This window comes from Helianthus annuus, chromosome 11 (genome assembly GCF_002127325.2).
Source record: "Helianthus annuus cultivar XRQ/B chromosome 11, HanXRQr2.0-SUNRISE, whole genome shotgun sequence".
Classification (NCBI taxonomy): Eukaryota; Viridiplantae; Streptophyta; class Magnoliopsida; order Asterales; family Asteraceae; genus Helianthus; species Helianthus annuus.
Window position 1 is genome coordinate 142099103 of NC_035443.2, and position 22899 is coordinate 142122001.

At 35.0% G+C, this 22899-nt stretch overlaps 2 protein-coding genes across 2 annotated transcripts; one reads left to right on the forward strand and one right to left on the reverse strand.

The window, feature by feature from the left end:
• Positions 1 to 5934: 5934 nt before the first annotated feature.
• Positions 5935 to 10027, reverse strand: LOC118484091 (zinc finger BED domain-containing protein RICESLEEPER 2-like). The gene is made up of 4 exons (XM_035979983.1): positions 9541 to 10027; positions 9267 to 9464; positions 9089 to 9200; positions 5935 to 5962 (listed from the first exon to the last, which is right to left on the reverse strand). The coding sequence occupies exons 1-4, from the start codon at positions 10025 to 10027 to the stop codon at positions 5935 to 5937; spliced, it is 825 nt and encodes a 274-aa protein (XP_035835876.1).
• A 9078-nt stretch (positions 10028 to 19105) lies between these two features.
• LOC110890650 (E3 ubiquitin-protein ligase DIS1) lies at positions 19106 to 22670 on the forward strand. The gene is made up of 4 exons (XM_022138268.2): positions 19106 to 19378; positions 20901 to 21121; positions 21231 to 21617; positions 22191 to 22670. The coding sequence occupies exons 2-4, from the start codon at positions 20909 to 20911 to the stop codon at positions 22509 to 22511; spliced, it is 921 nt and encodes a 306-aa protein (XP_021993960.1). The 5' UTR covers positions 19106 to 19378; positions 20901 to 20908; the 3' UTR covers positions 22512 to 22670.
• The last annotated feature ends 229 nt before the right edge of the window (positions 22671 to 22899 follow it).

A 22899-nucleotide genomic window follows, 5' to 3' on the forward strand; every position in this document is an offset into this window, starting at 1 on the left:
TTAAATGAGTTGTATTGTGCCATTCATGTCATTGAACAAGTTATCTTTAATCGTGTTAAACTTCGTATACATGTTTATTAAACATGTTTGTGTTGGATTTTTAAGAATATGACACGCTTAATTAAACATGTCATTTTCAGATTCCCTAGTTGTCGTGTTGTATTTGATGCGTTTAATACGACACAAAACATCTTACCAGCTCTGTCTTTTATCTAGTTTAGACTTACATAAGCCTAAGGGCGTAGCTTTCTGGGGGCGGGAGGGGGCGGCCGACCCCCCGAACTTTTCGCTCAGTAGTGGAGGGTATGTAGTTTTCGTATAGAAACTTTTGGGTATATACGTTTTGACCCCCCGGTTTTATAGAAATTTTTGGTATATACATTTTCGACCCCGCGGTCGAAAATCTCAAGCTTCGCCACTGCATAAGCCAACCAAAAATAAGTCAATGACTAACCTAAACATTTTGTGTTTGATCTTTAAAAGTTAACACCATGGCATTCAAGTTGTCAACCTCTGATCTTTGCACGACCGTGATCAAGTATTGATCATTTTGATTTCCTTTAATCGTATTATTTTATAGACAAAATTGCAGAAAACAACCTTTATGTTTACCCCAAACTGCACTTTATACCTTTTACTATGAAATCCGCCAAAACCAACCTTTACGTTCATGTTTTGTTACAAATCACAACCTTTACACCTAACCCAGTCAAAAAAGTCAGTTAAGTTGCCCCACGTGCGATGCACGTGAGGGCATTTATGTCTTTTCCTTTGTTTTTAGGTTCCCTTTTAAATGAAAAACCCTAGCTGTTATCCTCCATCTTTCTTTATTCCTTTCTGTGTTCAAGAAACCCTAGGTTTGCATCAACAACTCGAAAAAATCATTCATGGAGACGATCTACTGCAGATGTGGTGGGGAGGGCATAATTCTAACATCAACAACTCGAAAAAATCCAGGCAGAAGATTCTACTCATGCTCTAATTTTAGGTGTCGATCATTTCTTGGATGGGTGGATCGAAGCCAACCTCAAATGAATGCAATGCAAGAGATGGAAGCTGCAAAACAAGAAATTGAAGCCGTGAATGTAATCCTATTGGACAAATTGAAAGCTAAAGAAGATGAATCAAAACGTAGGAAGACTTATCTGGTTTATAGTTGGTTATTTTTTGGTCTTGTTGCAATTTTTAGGTTAGCTTTTGTTAAGGATGTGTAGTGCAAATGATGAAGTCTTTGAATGTTTGTAATTTTTAGGTTGAAATGAATTGAGGTCTTTTGTAATCCAATTGATGTTTGCTGAAATGAAATAAAGTCTTTGAATGTTTGTATATGGTAATTGTCATGAATGTAGTGCAAACAATGTAATGAACAAATTACCAAAGGTTTGACATCCGACAAATGACAAAAAGACCAAACATTTATGCATTCAACAAATGACCACTGCAAACCAAAAGACCAAACATAATGAACCGGTGACCATCCCTAACAAAAGCAAGCAACTTCTTAATATCTTCATCATTACTTAATAATGTGAGTCCATTATCAAGGTCATTCATTGATGGATTAGATAAGTGAAAGTAATGAGGGACATCATGGTTATAACCTAGCTTATCCCTAATCGACTCTAATTGTGCAAACCTAAACTTGTCACTGTCAAGCAAATCGAAGAAATCTAGGTCATCATTCATATACAATCGTCCTGGAGGATCAGTAAAATACCCTCCATGATACAAGTGTATACTAAACAACGTTGGATAATCACCTACAATGCAAGTTACAGGACATAATCAGTGATTAATAACAACTTAATTTTGACCTAATACACATAATTGGAGTGAAGAAGTATTACCGTATATAAGGTCTAGTGCAAGATCATCATCAGCACGACGTACTTGAATCGGATCAGGATCCATTTCACCTCTGCTATAAACGATTGTGATGAAGATGAGGGTTTACGATTCTTGTGGGTGGGAATTTGATAAGTCTCTTACAATTGGGGGTAATTTGATATCAGTTAGGTGAAGGAAATAAATACAAAGGTTTAAATATAATATTCATTGTAAAAGGGGTCAAAAGAAAAGACATAAATGCCCTCACGTGCATCGCACGTGGGGCAACTTGACTGACTTTTTTGACTGTGTTAGGTGTAAAGGTTGTGATGTGTAACAAAACATGAACGTAAAGGTTGGTTTTGACGGATTTCATAGTGAAAGGTATAAAGTGCAGTTTGGGGTAAACATAAAGGTTGTTTTCTGCAATTTTGTCTATTTTATATAAACAATAATTTCTAACACTAGATTCCTAGTCATATATAAATTCTAAAACCAAGAACTTAGTGTTGTGCATAAACCCGAATATAACCAACGATTTAGTTTTTTTTTTTTTTTTTTTTTTTTTTTTTTTTTTTTTGTCAAACGGTTTTTCGGTTCGGTTTTAAATACATGCATCCACAACATCGATTTAATCTAGCCGACGACAACTATTTAGCCTAATTGAATTGATCTAAGGCTATGGGGTCTGGGGCTTGGGTTGGGGCGTGAGTTGGAGGAAAACGTCCAAGCCACCACCCCGGGTGGGCTTGGGTTGGGTGTGGCCCTTGGGGCTTGGGTTTGAAGCCGGGCGTGGGACAGGCTAGCAAGGTGACATAGCAGGCTCTCAATGGCCAAACCAAACTAGCCATTTCACATGCCCCTATGTGTCAACTCATGCCCCCATCCCAAGCCCCATCATACCCCATGGGCGTGGATTTGAGTTTGTTTTCCACGTGTAACTCATGCCCCAACCCAAGCCCCAACTCAAATCCACCATACCCCACGTACTAACCAAACAAAACCAATCTTCTATATTTACTACGTGTCACAATACCGAGTATGGTTGTATCATGTTTGCTCAAAGCATTACAATACTAAAGTTTGTTATACCAATCCTTTACTATCATTAAAGATTGCGATTGAAGCTTCAGTTTTTATCATGGCTTGCAACAAGCACATTTAGGTGGGTATTTAAACTTTTAGGTGACTATTTTTCATCATGTTATATATGCTATGAACTAGGTTATAACCCACGAACTTTGCGGGTAGAAAAATTTACTTTATGTTAATCGAACTATGTCAGAAACTTGTTTTATAATTGTTTTGAATTGAAAGTTGTCGTCATTAGGGTTGTGAGTAGGGTCAGAAACTTTGGGCAAGAACCGGAGGCAGAAACTTGCCTCACTGAATGACCCACGACACAATGAAAAACTTTTATTTATTATAATAGATTATTAGAACTTTATTAATGTTGTGTCCGTTCTTTATTATAACACTTAACATGTACCAAAAACTAAAAAAACTATCATGAATTCTCCAAGGCTTTAATACCACCACCGTTACCAACCTTTGAAACACACAAACACGATAATTTTGACATGCACAATCACATTGGATTTCAATATTGGCTTACGAATAACATAAAATATCAACTCCTAGTCTCTTATAAAAGAGCTAACCAACACATTTTTTTAGGAGAGGTTGGAAGGAAAAGAATCGGATAACATGCAAATTTTATGTTTGTTGTTTAAAGGGCATGTGGTGGAAGGATGACGCAGAGCCGCATAAGATGGGTGCGACATGGTGGTGATAGCAAAGATTGCGGTTGTATTTATAGACAATGTAATGGTTTGAAATGAACATATATGCTTTTCAGATTATTATTCGAATACATGAATAATTAATGTATATTTTTTACTTTGTAAACTTATTAAAATAATTAAATTATAAAAAAGGTTAGAAATATAAAGGTCGGAGAGTAGATTGGTTATTTTATCTCTAAAATGCAGGACAATCTATAACATACACCAAACCATATAAAGGTCGATGGTAGTAAACACCAAGCAAAAAAACAATTTGTGTCATAAAAAATACATAAGATTGGGCTATGTTAACCTAGGTATCGATGTGGTTCCTAAGAAAAGAGGCGAGTGACTAACAACAGTGATCAAGAGTCGGGTGGTTCTTGACCATTCACGTATGTTTTAGTCTTTTAAGTGGAGTCGAGCACATAATGATGTGGACGACAAAGTTATGCAAAAATGGTATTGCCCAAGTCCGAATATCCTTTAATTGCTAAAAAAATTGTGGCATTTCCAACTGTCCAACATATAAAATAAAGACACTATATGGTCAAATATATTTGAAATCGCTACAATAGATTTATATAGTATAATTGAGTTATGGATAGAATTTAGAAAACTGACATCAAAACGATGTAGTTCAACCCTCAAAATGACTTGTTTATTACCAAAGCATAAATGCCTCAGCAAGTTGCTAAGGGAACAATACAACCAAACAAAAAACACAGTCACAACCAAAGAAAAACAAAAGGAACATAAAGTGGCTGTACCACATCAGACAAGCCAAGTTTGGTCCAGATCTTCCAACAGGTAAGCAGGAGTATCGCGTAAACCACTGTAAATACATGTTTCATGCTTTCTCCCTGAGCCTCGTGTTGTGAGACTTCGGTCTCAAAACGTTGCAACAAATCTCTCTCCCGTAACCATCTTCAACACTAATGACATTGTGATAACTGGGTCAACACTGTATCACCAAAGCTAACATGTTATATATGCTATGAATAAGCAGCATTAAAGTTCATTTCTTTCTTTTCAAGTTATTTTTTTTAATTAAAAGTATCAGATGCTGATTTTTTATTATTATAATAACTAGGTTAGAACCCCCTGTATTACACGGGTTGAATAAATGTAATTTTATATATTCAATAATAAAAAAATATCTTAAAAAACCATGTGTATTACACAGATTAAATAAATGTAATTTTGTATACTAAATAGTAAATACTAAAAATGTCGTATCGTTAAAAAACCCATGTATAATCGGGTTGATTAAATCTACCAAATGATAAAAAAATTACATCCTTAAAAACCCCGTATATTACACGTGTTGAATAGATCTAAAAAGAGTTATATCTTTAAAAACCATGTTTATTACACATATTAAATAAATGTAATTTTGTATATTAAATACTAAAAATGTCGTATCTTTAAAAAAAACCCGTGTATAGTAGGGTTGAAAAATTTACCAAATAATAAAAAAAATTATATCCTTAAAAACCCTGTGTATTACACGTGTTGAATAAATCTAATTTTACATAGCAGATGATAAAAAGTTATATCTTTAAAAACTTTGTGTATTACACGGGTTATATAAATGTAACTTTGTATAGTAAATAATAAAAAAAATTAATTTTTAAAAACCCCGCATTTTACACGAGTTGAATAAATATAATTTTGTATACCAAATAATAAAAAAGTTATATTTTTAATAAATTAAGATAACATTTAATATTAATTTATTATTTATCTTCTATATCTAATAAAAGAAACCTTTTTGTGTACGCGTGTCATTCTATTAGATATTCTATTAGATGATCTTGATGTGCTTTTCCCGCCTAAATGTATTTTATCATGGGTGATCATAACCCTTTATTTTCAAATGGATCTTATCGATATCTTTATCCCTGCTTTGACATTCATATCCCTAATAACATCATAAGAAACCCTAATGTTCTCAACTGCCATATCCTCTATCCAGACTCTAATCTGCAAAATCTTCACAACATTTGATCTTTTCGTACGCCAATTTCCCACTTTCTCCTAACCTCAAATCGACCACTTCATCAATCAAGCATCCGATTCCAAGGGTTCTCATTGGTGCCGCCACTTTCACATCTGTCACACCCCAATCGATGGCGTCAGGATGAGACGAACAAATTGCTCAAACTTCATAACGCTATGTGACAATATAGATTAAATTCAAATTTCGTAAAATTGCTAAAAATGTCATACAAAAATCAAATAAGACAACATTGTTTCAAAGATACATTGACAAAATAGATTTATCTAAATGTGTTTCTAAGTCCACCTAAATCTTGTTTCTTCACCCGGCATCATCTTGTCTATCGAACCTGCAACATGTATTAAAATAGAGTTCAATGCAAAAGCAAAGGCGAGTATACAAGTTTGATACATAGTATAATATAGAATAAAATTGTTTAACATGCTCGTATCCAACATGAACAACAATATGCAAGTTACTAGTACGCTGAGATTGTGTAATAATATGTTCAAACCCAAGTTTCCAATGCGTTAAAATAGCCTATCCCAATAGTTTCACGGGAGGTAAAACAGTTTAACTTAACAATACCCCAAGTCTCGTGGGCGGTGCATTACTCCTATAGCGCTATAATTGTTAAGGTGGGCTAGCAAAGTTAATGAGCATATATCAACACAAATAGTTTACGTAGCATACGAGATTAACAAGCATCAAATTGTTCAAAGTTTCACTCCCAATAGTCTAGCGGGAGATTAACATGTTTCAATATGGATAAAGTGTGCTTCAAATAGTTTCAAGTGTTTTCGTGTTTTTACATAGAATACATGTTGCACCCAAAAGTGTTTAAAAGTAAAATGGGTTCGAGTATACTCACAAAATTGCATATTCTTTCCGATTATCCAATGTGACGAAGTTGTTGAGACTAAAAGGTTGAATATGTTCGATTCGGAATTCTAAGGGATAATGACATTAGGGTTTACGGGTTTGAAGTTTATGAAATTAGACATATGAAAATAACCATCTATCACATATGATGCCTAGATGATAAACTTACTAACTTGACAATGTCCACTTGTTCATCATCAAGAGTTCGGTTTGTTTGAATGTTATATAGGTATTACATAGAGTATACTATATCATATATGTTAAGCGTGAGGTAGAAGATTAAAGTCTTCATTTAGGTACCTCTAAGTGTCATAGAATTCATACATACGGTAGCAAGAACAAAGCTTCCATTTAGGTACCTCTATTGTTCACCACTACACTTGTTGTTATAAACAACAAGGAGGATCATGAACTTACAAGAAATAATGATATAACAACTAATCTATGGAAAAACATCAAGCAATGTGTGGATTTTTAAGTAGGATAGCCCAAGCTAATCCTAAATCACACAATCATCAAGCTTTATACTTGAACATCACTTGTGGGTTAAACCCTTGAACAAAACAAAAAAGTTTGTGAGGTTTTAACCTCTGATTTAACATGTCTCAACCTTGTTTTTAAGCCTAACTAACCATAGATGAGGTTATAAGCATTAGGACATAGGTTTGAGATGAGTTAGACTCAAGTTCAACTAAGATTAACAATGTTTTAGATGAAAACAGAAAAGTCAGTCAACTTTGGAGCCTTTTTAGTGACGTTCCAGGGCCTGGTTTTCCATGGAAAACCAATGGAAACGTAGCTAAGGTCAAACCAAAGAAGTAGGAAAAAGAACGAGTGAATCGGATAAGAAATGAGTGAGTTATGCATATTTTTGTGAAGGTTGGTGTTTCTACTCGAACTTGAGATTTGCAGTTGATTAGAGACTAATTTGGGAGAGTTTAGAGTGATTAGAAAAGTGTCAAATGCTTGGAGAATGATGGGTTTCTATAGGGAAGAGTTTGGTTAGTTGTTAGGTGAGTAATTAATGTTAAAACCAAGTTTAAAACTCAAAAATACTCAAAATCGCGCTAAAAAAACGAGCTGGTAAAGGGTCTGGTCATAACTTACGCGCTGGGCTAGTTTGGCGGGCCGCGGAGACAGGTTGGGCCTGTTTGCGGGCCGCCTGGGCTCCAGGTAGCGAGTGTTTAAAGGATTAAATGGGCCGGGTTTGCGTGTGTGCTTGTGAAGCTGCCGACCCGGGTTCGAGTCCCGTGGTCTAGGAGTGAGCAAATGGGTCTGACCCACAGGAACCGGACCGACCCGACCCGGAACCGGGAACCGTTTTGTATCAATATCAAGTAGGGCTGTTCGAAAAGCTCGCGGCTCGGAGCTCGCTCGAAGCTCGCTCGGATTTAGCTCGGAAAAAGCTCGCTCGATTTGGCTCGGTTTAAAAGTGAGCCGAGCCGGCTCGGCTCGGTTACAAAGTGAGCCTAGCTCGGCTCGGCTCGTAACGAGCCGAGCTGGCTCGGTTCGACTCGCTTTGTAGCTCGGCTCGGTTTAGCTCGAATTATTTTACTTATAATAAGTTTTAATTTTATATACATTATAATATATTACAAAAAAAAACTGATTATTATTTACATGTATATAGGTTTGTAATTTGATATTTATAGCATATTTGAAGATTGATTACCATACTAATGAACTAGTATTGTATTTTATTGAAATTAAAACTTATTTTGCGTTGTTAAACTTGATTTTGGTTTGAATTGTGTTAGGTTGAACTTATTTTGAATATATTCTTTTAAATTATTGAATAATATTTTAGGCTATTAAATTTTAAGATGTATATATTAGTTTTTTTTATAAAATCAAGCTAAACCAAGCCGAGCCGAGCTAGCTCGGTTTAAAACCAAGCCGAGCCCGAGCTTAGATTTTCAGCTCGGTTTCAAATCCGAGCCGAGCCGAGCCAGCTCGGTTTATAATCGAGCCGAGCCCGAGCTTGGCCTGGCTCGGCTCGGTTCGGCTCATGAACAGCCCTAATATCAAGAACCTTAACCGACCCCTTTTATGTGGGTGCGGGTCGGTTCCGTAAACGGGTCTGATGGTTCCCAGAACCGAATTTAAGGCCCAGAACCGTATAAAGGCCATAAACAATTTTGAATGGACTGTGCATCAAATATATCAAAGTAACAAAAACATAAACTTGTAAATTAATTTAGCTGCTATGTTGCCTTTATAATTATAAGTATTAATAAATTAATTTAGTTTTTGACCCAAACTAATCTAGCTGTCATGTTGCCACTGCCACATACCTATCCCTCATTTTGACCGAAACCAATGAACCATATAATATAAACAACATACAGCAGATCATCAAAAATTATAGCAGCCTAAATTGGAAACACCAGAAGCAATGTAGACCCAAGTAATGAACAGTCAACCAAAACCCGACGACTACACGGAATATCAAATTCAAAGGAAACGAAAAAACCGAAACAAAGTCATTGCGAAAGAACGAAACACAGACCGACTCAAAGGAAACGAAAAAAACCGAAACAAAGTCTTTGCGAAAGAACGAACAAATTAAACCATAAATAAAAATTTCAAATACGTGTTCAAACAAAAGATTTGTTTGGTCTTTCTCCAATCCTCTCTATCGTTGTTATACACTTTTGCCGTTAACCTTAATTCAATCTTCATCTTTTCAATCCTCTCATAAACATCTAAATAAAAGTAACAGTTAGAAAAAAAAAACAAACGAATATGGTTAACAAAATAATAACACATACCTTTTGTGAACTCATCAAATTTCTCATATTCTTCCTCTTCATTTATTTCTTTTCTCCCGGGTCGAATCCAGTCCTGTGTGCAAATTAACGCCTCAACAATGGTGGGTGATAACGAACTTCTGTAGCATTCTACTACTCGCCCGCCAGTGCTAAAAGCAGACTCAGAAGCTACGGTTGAAACTGGGATAGCCAATATATCTGAAAAAAAAACAAAACATTTTAGTTGAATATACATTTACAAAATATATAAATTTATAAAATAAATAATTACTACCTTTTGCCATCCGTGCCAAGGTTGGATATCTAGTGGAATTTACCTTCCACCAAAGCAATATATCAAACTCGTCATTCATTAATTCAAGATCTTCTAAGAGATATTTTTCTAATTCTGTCTTCTTACTAGAAGACTGTCCAGCAACACCACGAAACTGTTCAAGCTTACCCATCCATTGTTTCTTACCCCGACCTTGTTCAACTGTATTAACTGGAATGCTTGAACTGGCTGGTTCCAAATCCTCATATTCTCGTAGCAGTTTGTGCATCTCAGATTCCACCCCATCAACCATTTCTTTGACCTTTTCTTTAAATTCTTTATCTGTCTTTAACTTACCGTCTTTTTTCATCAACTCACAATTTTTCGCACAACCGTACTCTATTATTGTAAGTTTCACACGGGGATCCAAGATAGCCGCAAACTCAAACAACTTATTACTCTTACTATTATCATAATCTTCATAATATTTATCAAATTTGTGTTTCATCGTTGATACCATATTCAAAAATTCAAAATGTAGTCCCGGTTCATTAAACATTTGATTAAGGTTATCACCAATATCTATAACCTCGGCATATACCTCATGTGCTATCACGTAATTTGAACAAGACAAATCTATTGTTTTTCTTTTGAAAAGTTCTAGTATTGTTGTCATTTTTTTTTGCATACATCCAGTCACTACGACATGGTATATCTTTACTAAAACTAGCATCCTTGCGGCCATACATATCAATTGCCTTTTCTAGTTCAATAGCTCTCTCCAACATATCATAGGTGCTATTCCATCTAGTGCTAACATCTAGAGATAACAAACCTTTTGTCTCTACTTTTGAAGCAGCAACACATGCTTTAAAGTTGTCAAGCCTAGTTGGTGATGCTCGTATGTGTTTAACGGCATTATGTATAACCTCAATGGTGTCATTTTGTACTTTCAAACCATCCTGGACTATTAGGTTAATAACATGGGCTACACATCTAACATGCAAATGCTTCCCTTTATCAATTAAATTTGGTAGCCTATTTTTTAATATTGTAACCGCAGCATCGTTTGATGACGCATTATCCATGGTAATGGTCATAACCAGTTCTATCCCCCATTCCTCAATACACTCCTGAAGGGCCCTCGCTATATCATCACCCTTATGACTAAGAATTGGCTTGAAGTTTATAATTCTCTTATGGTATCGCCAGTTTTCATCAATGAAGTGAGCAGTTAAACACATATAATTAATACGTTGGACCGATGTCCATGTATCCGTTGTAAAAGATACTCTTTGCTTATTTTTAACAAAAAAATCTCTTAGTTTCTTTTTCTCATCCAAGTATAAATCAAGTATGTCACGAGCTACAGTGAAACGTGAGGGGACATTAAAACTAGGGCACAATGCTTCCATAAACTCTCTAAACCCTTCCCGTTCAACAAAAGAAAACGGAAGCTCATCCACAATAATCATTTTAATCAGTAACTTTCTAACCTTAGTGGGATCGAACTTCCAAGTTTTTAACGTACCTTGGCCATCTTCAGTTTTTTTTAACCACCAAGTTAGGTTGATCTTTTGCCTGATTTTCCGGATTTTCTTTACAGTTTCTAACATGCTTATTTAAGGATGAGGTTCCGTTCGGTCCAGAATCTGCACACAACTCCGCGGAACAATAGTTGCATCTACCTTTTCTTCTACCATCCTCATCATAGAATTCTGTCATATGGCTCCAACAAAACCTTTAAGCTTCCTTTTTCTTGTACTCACTTTTTCCTTCCCAGCTTTTGCTCTTTTAATGTTTTCTTCGTTCTCGCCACTCGAAACATTATGCGGATCCATTCTATTCGAAACATATACAACATTATGATTAAGTATCAAATAGCGTCAAATTACACTACATTACATTATAAATTTACATGTGTCACTAGCAAATTCATTCGGTTATAATGAATAAATTTAGTCAAACGTAAATTAATTAAATTCTATTGTTAGTCAAACATATGTCACGAGCTACATATTGTTAGTCAAACATCTATGTGTAAATGCCTGGAACTGACTCACATAGATAACCAACCGATCCGAACAGTAAAACACCGAAAAACAAAGTGGCAAGTTGAAGACCATTGCTGGAAGTAGCCATTGTTGGTTGGTTCGTTGATGATAAAGTGTTAATAATGGTTGTGAAGGAAACCATGATTAGAGCAGCAATGGGAATTTTGTTTCGGTGTTTGAGTTAAACCGTGATTCCATGCATCCTAACTTATGGTTTATCCGAATATCTAATATTTTTATTTAAGTTAAACCGTGATTCCATGCATCCTAACTTATGAGTTGCAGTTTTACATACATGAACACACATATACATACAATAATAATTTGCATACATACATACCTCTGCCTACAATATAACCTCTTGAAGAAGAACTTGGATGAAGATGAGAAGTCGAATGAGTTGGTTTTCAACTGTCGTATGTTTATTGGTATAAATAAGGGTTGATTTCTTTGTTTTGTAATTTGATAAGGATTGCTTTCCTTAACGTTGATCTGTTTCCTTTAATAAGGGATATTTATCAATTTTTTAATAAAGTATCCTTATCAATTTAAAAAAAAATGTTTTGATTGGGTTTATGTAAATCGGTTCCAATGGTTCTTAATCGGGTCTTTGACAGGTTTACCCAGAACCGACCCGGAACCGTAAAAAGGGCATTTACCAGAACCGAGACCCGAACCATGAAATACATATATGGGTAACATGGGTCGGTTCCAAACGGGTTTCATGGGTTTCGCGGTTCCGACCCGTTTAATGCTCACCCCTACCGTGGTCTACAGTCTTTCCTTTTTGATGGTTTTTGTGTTTTAAAACATTACTTTCAGCAATTACATAATCAGCCCCTGAGGTTTAGTTTAGACAATTTGCACAAATAACCCTTGACTTTAATTAACCAAGTTATATTATAAAAGAAGGAAAATTAACTTTATAGTTTTAAACTAAGTTAATTTACTAACTTTTATTTTTAACGAGACTAACTAGATATTATAAAATAAACTTTTAGATAACAAAATTAATTAATTTAATTAATCTGAATAATGACCATATTTATAACGAATAAAAATCTTTAAACGATTATTTATTTCACGAAGCTTTCGAGTCTCATTCTTTTCAGAGTTTTAACTAGTTTAACGAGTATCAAGTATCGATAAATATAGAATCAAGAATAATATTTCATTCAAACGAGAATTTCATTGTGATTCAAGTCTCGGATTCTACAAAGGTTACATCGAAACGATGATTACAAGAACGCAAAGTTTCCAAGAATAGGATTATACACAAAGGTTTCCAAATATAGAGGGTGCGAAATAGCAGGGCGTTACAATATCCTTCACAATTGTTAAATCAAGGTATGAAACTCATTTAAATCAATTGTTAGATGTTGGTTCTTTAATTAAGGCTCATGTGAATTTTTTATTACTAAGATTTTAGGGGGTTTTTGGTTCTGGAGTTAGGGCATCACAGACTTCTTAAAAAGCTTGCACATGTATGTCAATCACTTTGGTTAGGAAGTATTTATAGCTTCTATTATAGCTCTCCTGTTGGGTTGTTATCCAATGTTAATTAACCAACTGGTACAGATTACTGTGTTTACATTGTGCTTATTACCTTTTTTTAATCTTGGGAAGCATGTAAAATGTATGCATTTGGTAAAAGTTAATAGCTGGGTATTTGTTAAAAACTTATAATATCCTAAGTAGCAGTAAATTTGAAGTTTGTTTGTCTATTACAGGATAGCGTGGATGCTATGCTGTTTGCTGAGGTATCGAAGACGTTCATGGTTAGAACCTGTATAACTGTATTATCCCGAGGTATCAATTATCAAAGACGTTCGTGATTATGATTTTGACAGTTGTTAATCTATATTTGTATAAAATTATTATAATCATGGTTAGAACCTGTTTTATTGTTTAATTTTATGTACTGTTATCGATCTTACTTCCATCCTGATATTAGACAAAATGATAGGTGATCTTGCAACAATTCCAAGCTGATTATCTGTAGCTCACAATCAACCACCATTTATGTGTTTTGCTTCAAGAATATGCATGTAACATCAACCAGCAGAGAGTAAAGACATGCAATGTTAGTATTTATTCGCCAAAATGACCTGACATGTGAGTGCATTGTTCATTATGTTTTATTAATGTAACGAGGAATTGATAATATAATGTAATTTACCGTTTTATAATCATAATAAATTTATTTGAGCAATTGGAGTGTCAGGAAGACTAATTTATTAAGCCTATGTAGATAAGCAATCTTTCAAAAACAGAGGTGCAAACTCAGACCAACCAACAAGTCATACGAAGGAGAACATTGGCGCGTCTATGGACTCGAAACAACTTCTTACACATTCCGTTAGATACAAATCATGGAGTAAACTCTTAATAAAATATCTCCGTTTACATGATGGAGAACAGAGTTTTATGTTTTCTTAAGCAAATGGTGCTTCAATGGTTATATTTAGATTACAAGTGGTGCTTCTTGGATTTGAACATGGTGTAATATTCAACTTTGTATGACATTTTCTCGCTGTTTGATTTTTTTATATCTTTCTTCGCTGGTTAAAAGAAAAAACAAAATAAGGGTTAAATTACATTGTACAACCCGTGTATTTACACGGGCAACTAACCTAGTATATTTAATATAAGATAAGTAGGAAAGAGAGGTATTTGTTTTAAAAATATATTAAATTAATAATTTAGATTTGAGGATAATATTTTATTAAAGTACGATAAGATTTAATATTAATTTATTATTTATTTAGTTAATATAAGATAAGCATAGATTTGAGAATACCTTCAATAAATGACACGTATCCAAAAATTGGTTTCTTTTATTATAGTAAATAGATTAACTGCTATGGTTCCACATAGACAAGTAATCTGCTAACTTATGGTAAAGCCAAAATAATAATAATAATAATAATAATAATAATAATAATAATAATAATAATAATAATAATAATAATAATAATAATAATAATAATAATAATAATAATAATAATAATAATAATAACAACAAGCTCAAATGTTCATCAATGACCGATTAACTAAAATTTTAAACCCAAAACTTCATATCCAGATTCATTATCCATGTCCAGTTTTTGTTGGTTTAAAAAAAATTCAAGCCCAAATTCCTTAGCTGTTAAATGGTCCATATATTAAACTAAATGGTCCATATATTAAACTAAACTCATACAAAAAGCCGATTGACTGAAAATAAATTGGTTAACATCCTCCAATAATTATTTTTTATTGGTTAGGGCTCAAAACAGAACAAGTCGACCCGTGCACATCCTAACACAACTTATTCACAACACTGCTAATAACATATTGCACATCCTAACACAGCTTATTCACAACACTGCTAATAACATATTATTCTATAAGATCATACACTAATCAACTTGAACAACTCAAATGTGCTTTAAACTTCACCAACTCAATCAACACTAGACTATCTTTATTGGTAGAGAGAAAATGAAATCATTTGAGGCGTAGGTGATATGGAGATGAGACGGAGGTGAAAGAGAGGAGAGAGACGAATATTTTTTTTAGCTCATGTAAAGAAGTGTTTGTAATGCCCTGCTTTTTCCCTACTTTCCATAATTAGAAAGCTCGCCTTGTAATGCTATTCTTGGAAATCTTGTATTCCTTGTAATCTTCGTAATCGTTGTAAAATCCGAGACTTGAATCATAAATAAAAATTCGTATTTCTTTAAATTCATACATGCTTCATACATTCGAATCCTTATTCGTAATTCATACGCGTACGATACTTATTTACGATGCATATACTTAACCATACATGTCCATACCTGTCCTTATATTGTTGATACTAAAAAACCCTAATAATATGCTTTATTACACAACGATTAATCATCTAATATGTGACATATACTTGTCACTTACAAACATGTTATATACTTATACATCACACTTTTTACCTAGTTAAATCATATTTTATTTCATATTATACCTTGTTACAAGTTAGGGGGAACATTGTTGCATATTATTACACAACTTAATTAACAAAATTACTCATTATAATTTTTTTTTTTAAAATAAAGAAATATGGCAACCCCAAATCAGCGAAATTCAGCCCCATATGGTTGGGTTTTGTGGGCTTGTTTCAAGGTTTAACCCCTTCTAAACACTTCCAAAGCCCAACCCATTGAAACCCTAATCCCTGCCCTATATAATAAGCACTTCCCCACTCCTTATTCCACTTTTACAAGCCTCCAAACACTTTAAAAACTCTCCCAAACTCAGCTGAGTTTCAGCCACATTTTTTAAAGTTCCAGCCATAAAAAGTGAGTTTTAACTCACTTCCACTTCAATTTTCTTCTTGTTTCTTCTTCTACAACACTTGGATAACCTCTAGAAAGGTTCTCACAAGTTTGTTTGGGCAAACTAAGGTGAAACCTCACCATTTTTGAGGTCCAAATTGCACCTAAATTCTGCTCATTTTTATCTTTATGTTTTGGAAGAAAACTCATGTTTTCTTCATACATTCCTATGTCCTTATGTCACTAATCAAGACTATGACTATGTGTGCTTAAAAACAAGGTTGTAACATGTAAATCCAGAGGTTTAATCCTCAAAAAAACTTTCTGTGTTAATAAGGTTTTAACCTACAAGTGATGAACAAGTCCTACACTTGAAGTTGTGTGATTATTTGGATAGCTTGGGTTATCCTACCTACAAATCCACACATCACTTGATGTTTTCTTAGTTAGATAGTATGTATTTCAATTCCTTAATGTAAGTTCATGACCATCCTTGTTGCCTTATGACAACTTGTGTATTGATGAAACACAAGAGGTTCCTAAATGGAAGATTTATCTTCCTACCTCATGCATGACTTCTATGACATTCTTGTATGATAATGGACTAGAACTTATAAATATATACTATATAGAATATATAATACTTATAGTAACCAAACTTTTGATTATAATCTAATGGTTACTTGTCAAAATGATAGGTTACACCATCTAAGAACATAGTACTCGTTACGATTCTAATGGGTACTTTAACCCATGAAAACATTCAAACCCACATGGGTTTCATAGTGTCAATAACGAGTGTTATATTCTAGATGGTTATTTTCTCATATATTTACTTTCCATATACTTTTAAATTCTGAATTCCAACTCTACACATACCTTGAACTCCAAACCGTATACATTCAACTTCCTAAACTCATTCAATCGTCAACACTTGGATAATCAGAAGAATTAGCAATTTTGTGAGTATACTTGAACCCCCTTTTTCGTTTACCACCTTTTGGGGTGTAACATGTTCATCTATAAAACTTACACTTAAACTTTATTCTTAAATGCACAAACATTCCTGATACATGCATGCCTTACTTGATTACTTGATACTTTAAACTTGGAGTTATACGTTTTGTGTTAGACTTATCATTAACTTCGTACGAGCCTATCCTTGACATATATAGTGCTATAGGATTAACGCACCGCCTGTAAACTTTGGGTTATGTTAAGAGCTTATTGCGTTTCATCATTGGTTTGATTAGTTAAACACATGCTCATTTTGTTGTTTATCTTGTTTCAATAACTTGCCATGTGGAATTGTTTAAAACTTATCTTTTTATGCTATGTATGAAGACCTATATACTCGCCAATACATATTGGTATGAACTATACTTTTTAACATGTTACAGGTTGATGATGACGATGCCATGAAACTGAAGTAGTGATGATGCCTAGATACACATATAGACGTTTTAGGCTTTAATATGTTGTATAAATTTTTGTACTTGTTTGTTTTATTGTTTTTCTTGTATTGAACATGTTGTATTTCAAGTTCCATATATTGTAACATTTTGTTATGAATGAAATCAATCTATTTTTAATTCTATTGCCACAATTAGCGTTATGTGTGATAACAATCTTTTTTCGTCTTATTCCGATGTTTCCGCCATCAGTTGGGGTGTGACAGTGTTGATGAGAAAGAATGAACGAGTAGAGAGAGAAATAAAGTGGATGATGAGGCGGGTGCTTTTGTTTGGGGGGGGGGTGGGGAAGGTTAAGGACATGTTTTCTCTCTTTCTACCAATGTGGATAGTCTTATGTTTACACTTTACGAAAGCCTTCGCCAACTATCACATCATCCCACTCACCACATACTTTCTTCCCTTCTCTCTCTCTTTTAACTTCTCATCACAAAACTTATCTGGTTATTACTCCTCCTATTCATAATTCCAAACAAACTCATTACCGGATGCCAATCACAGGCAGACCGAGATAGAGAGTAGCGGGTTTTGTTAAGCTACTATTGCCTCTGATACCTTCTAAAAATTTGATTAAGCTCTCTCACTGCCTCTCATGAAAAATAATAATGAGTCCACCGCTGATGACAATCCCACCTCCCATTAAAGATCCTCTTATTAGAATGACATAATAATAATCGTAATAATATAATATACACTTAATATAAGTTGTATCCGATCACCAAAATATCACTGAATAGTAATATCCATATCGGGTTAAGTTATTCTACAAAGGCTTCTAATTGTAAGAAGTGTAAGAAGGATTTATAGAGTGACAAGTGTCCAATAAGCTAAACTAAACCCACTACATCACCACCAAAAACCTAAACACCCACCCCACCCCACCCCACCACCACCCAAAAACCTAACCCCCCTACCACCCAAAAACCTAAACCCCCCCACCACCACCCCCCCCCCTTCCGGGCAAAAAAAACTATACCTCACCAAAAAAAACCCCCAAAAAACCTAACCTAACCCACCCCCCACCCCCACCCCCCAAAAACCTAACCCCCCACCCCCACCCCCAAAAACCTAACCCCCTCTCCCCCCCCCCCCCAAAAAAAAAAAAAAAAAAAACCCTAAAAAAACCTTAAAAAAAACTAAACACCCGCCTCCACCCCCACCACCACCCAAAAACCTAAACCCCCTCCCCTCCCCCCACCCCCTCGGCAAAAAAAAAAAAAAAAATTTTTTTTTGGGGGTGGGTGATGTGGGGGGGGGGTTTAGGTTTTTGGTGGTGGTGGATGTTTAAGGTTTTTTTTTTTTTTTTTTTTTTAGTGGGGTTTTTTTTGTATAGTGGGTTTTTTTAGGTTATTGGACACTTGTCACTCTATAAATCCTTCTTACACTTCTTACAATTAGGATCCTTTGTATTTGATCCTAATCCATATCTATAGAATGACATAATAATAATAATCGTAATAGTATAATACACTTAATATAAGTCACATCCAATCACCAAAATATCAATGGATAATAATATATATAGCTATATGATCTCACTAACCTTATTTTATTTTCCCTATTAATATCTAATTTTGCTTCAACTTATCACATAAATCATTATTAGCTGTCGGTGACCAATCCTTCCCTCCACAAAATTGTATTTTTTTTTCCATTCACTCATTACCCCAATTCACACTTATCTCAGTTCATTTGACCAAACTAACAACATTTTAGTAGCATTTGAAAATAAATATTGTAAGAATGAGAAAATAAGATTTGTTTTATTTGAAGTTTGAACAAGTATATGTTGGTCCCACCTTCGTCAAGCCTCCTTCTTTGTATTCTCTCGAGAACTACCTCTGTCCTTACTGCACACGCTTGACGCTCCTCTTGAATATCCAACCCTCTCACCCTCTTTATTTTGAATCTTTTCTTCTGTTTCCAGTACACCATTCAATTTTCTTGCTCAATATTCATTATTATTTACCATTTTACCCTCAACCACCCGCATTCATTAGGTTTTTTACCCGGTCTACCCCAATTTTGGGTTCGATTTCAGGTACCCTCTTTCTTGTTTCTCAATCTTTTTGGTTGTTTGTGGGTTAATTGATACGGGTTTGTGGTTTTCTGAGTGATTGAGTGTTAAAAATGGAAACTTTTTTTGTGGGTTGATTGTTTTGGGATGAATCTTGAATTTGGGGTTGTGGGTTTTCTTGAATTTTGTTTGTTTCGATCTTTAGCTTTTTAAGTCATATAAGTGTTAAAAATTGAAACTTTTTTTTGTGGGTTATTTTTTTGGGATGAGTCTTGAATTTGGGTTTGTGGGTTTTCTTGATTTTTGTTTGTTTTGTGATCATTTTTATTGATGTACGTTTATGGTTTTGCGGCTGTTTGGGTGTTGGGTTTATGTATTTTAAGTGATAGAAGTGTTAAAAATTGTAACTTTTTTTTCGGGTTTATTATTTTGGGCTGAATTTTGAAATTGGGGTTGTGGGTTTTCTTGATTTTTGTTTGTTATATGATCTTTAAGTTTAGTGTAGTTGAGTGCAGGTGGGGTGGATATAGGTTTAGGTATTCATGGTAATCTTGGTTATGAAATTGGAGAATTTGTGTTTGTTTTGGTGTTATTTTGATTCATTTTGCTATGAACAATTGTTAGTGGAATTATTTTGTGTGAATGAATAGATTTTGAATGCTTGGTGGGTGGCTTTTTGATTCATGTTTTAGTCATGTTTTAAGGGTTAACTGTTAGGTAGAGTTTAAAGATTGATGAGGATGTCCATCATATTTGCTGTGATCATCATGGTGACCTATCATGCCATTAGGTTTGCTCAAGGTTTAAAAGTACGGAATCGTGCCTCGAGACGAACCGATACAAAAAGTCAAAAACAGCAAAAACATACATCATAACTCCCTGAGGCGCAGCTTTTCTTAGCGCCTCAACCCTATGAGGCGCACGTACAATATAACCCCCTGAGGCGCCGCCTCAGACTCGTTTTTCGGGCTGCCTTAGCCTTTTTTTTAGACCGTGGGTTTGCTAGGTTGATCATGTTGACAGACAAACAAACGTACTGAGTAAAATCCCACTCATGGCAAGCTATTGGTAGGGTCTGGGGAGGGTAGGATGTGGGCAAACATTTTCTCTATCCCGGGAGATAGAGAGGCTGCTCTTGCTGAGATCCCTAGCTCCAAAAACCTTTTCTTGGCGTGTAAAGTATAGTATCCTCTATCCAGATAACATAAAAGTGTGGCACTGGGAATTAAAACAACAACAGAAGAAAAAGTTCTAAAGAAAATAGCAGTAAACTATCGATAACACAAAATGGTGAGAAAACTAATAGTAACAGATAAAAGTTCTAAAAGTCTGCCATGAGTGGAAGCAAACTTCTAAAAATTCTAACTAAATGAAAATTACGAAGTTTGTTTGGAAGTAAGTAAGAAAACGTGTTAAATTCAGATCATGGTGAAACTTTGTGGTATATAATTGTGATCTTGCTAAATTTGTTGCATGTATCTTTATGATTATATTAGTATGTCTGTTGGCTGACACTGTTGGTTTTATTGGCATATATGAACGGAAGAGCGTATCATGTCGGCAATATCTTATTTCGACGACTTGCGAGAGAATCCGGAGGTTATTGATCCTCCTCAAGTTGAAGATGCAATGGATGTAACAGAACACGTACATGTTCATGACCCTGTTCAAAACGCTTTAAAACCTAATCAACTCGCAACTAGTAGTGTGCGTGATCTATTGGAGTGTCCGGTTTGCTTGAATGCCATGTACCCTCCTATCCATCAGGTCATAAAATGTTTACAAAAATCATAGTTAATCAAGTTCCCATTTTTACAATTTTTTTTTTTATTTTGAAATGCATGTAAACTGATATTTTTCTTTTTTTTTTTTGTAGTGCTCGAATGGTCACACATTATGTTCGGGCTGCAAACCGCGTGTGCACAACCGTTGTCCAACATGCAGGCATGAACTCGGAAACATTAGATGTCTAGCCCTTGAGAAGGTGGCCGCATCGCTTGAACTTCCTTGTAAATATCAGAGCTACGGGTGTTTCGGAATCTATCCGTATTACAGCAAGTTAAAACATGAATCTCAATGCATTTTCCGACCCTATAACTGTCCTTACGCCGGCTCAGAATGCACTGTTATCGGCGACATCCCGTATCTCGTAGCCCATCTAAAAGACGGCCATAAAGTTGACATGCATAATGGCAGTACGTTTAACCATCGTTATGTCAAATCAAACCCTCATGAGGTTGAGAATGCGACATGGATGCTTACGGTATGTTCAACTGTCTTTGTTTCTACTAAGGGTGTGAATTTCTGACACGACCCAAAAACACGACACAAACCTAACACGAATTCGTGGGTTTTGGGTTTAGTCCAAACAGGTTCGGGTCAATTTCAGGTTGAATCCGGGTCCCATTTAGCTAAATAGGTTGGCTGTTTGGCCCGTTTAACCCATTTATATTATATTTTATTTTATTTTTTACTACATGTATTTTGTCATTAATTATATTGGGTGGGTGTTTTCTTCCGTAATTATAGTATTTTATACATTTGTGTTTTTTTAGTAAATTTTGATTTTAATATATTAATTTGCGAAAAAAAAAAAAATTCAGGTTGAATGGGTCGTGTTCGGGTTCTTCATATGTATGACACGATTTTTGGGTTTGGGTCGTCTTCAAGTTCATCTAAACTTTTCGGGATCAGGTCGGGTTGGACCCACCAACCCGTGAACACGGCCCGTTTAGCACCCCTAGTTTCTATTGATTTTGAAGGGTATGTTAGACATTTAGTTGATGATCAAACATGAGTTAATTAAAGATCTTGTTTTTTTTTTCTGACACTTCAGGTATTTAGTTGTTATGGCCAGTACTTCTGTCTCCATTTTGAGGCGTTCCAGCTGGGAATGGCGCCCGTTTATATCGCGTTCTTGAGATTTATGGGGGACGATGACGAGGCGAAGAACTACAGCTACAGCCTGGAGGTTGGAGGGAACGGGAGGAAGATGACGTGGCAAGGAGTCCCAAGAAGCATACGAGACAGTCATAGAAAGGTTCGTGATAGCTTCGACGGTCTGATTATTCAGCGTAATATGGCGCTTTTCTTTTCGGGAGGTGATAGGAAGGAACTGAAGCTGAGAGTTACTGGTAAGATATGGAAAGAACAGTAAAATGAGTTGTGAATTTGCTAGTGTTGGTGTTAGGTTGTTGTAAGGAGCAAACTCTCTTTGCTAGTGTGTGTGTGTGTGTGTGTTGGAATATTTATTTGGGATGAAAATGAAATTTTGGACTATGGAAATTAGAAGGTTTAAGAAGTGTATGACTAGTTATTATGTGAGTTTATAAACATTGATATATATTAGAGTTTGCGCGTTATGTGGTGGTAATGAGAAAGGAGGCCGTTGGTGGTGGCTTACGTTATAACACCCCGACCCGGATAGAGCTGACATGTCATGAAGATGATAGACAATTGCGATAATGAAAGACTTCTGTGTAAACGGAATACGGAAAATTTAACTCACTCTCCAATTTGAATACTAAGATCTTTTTCCTCTTTGA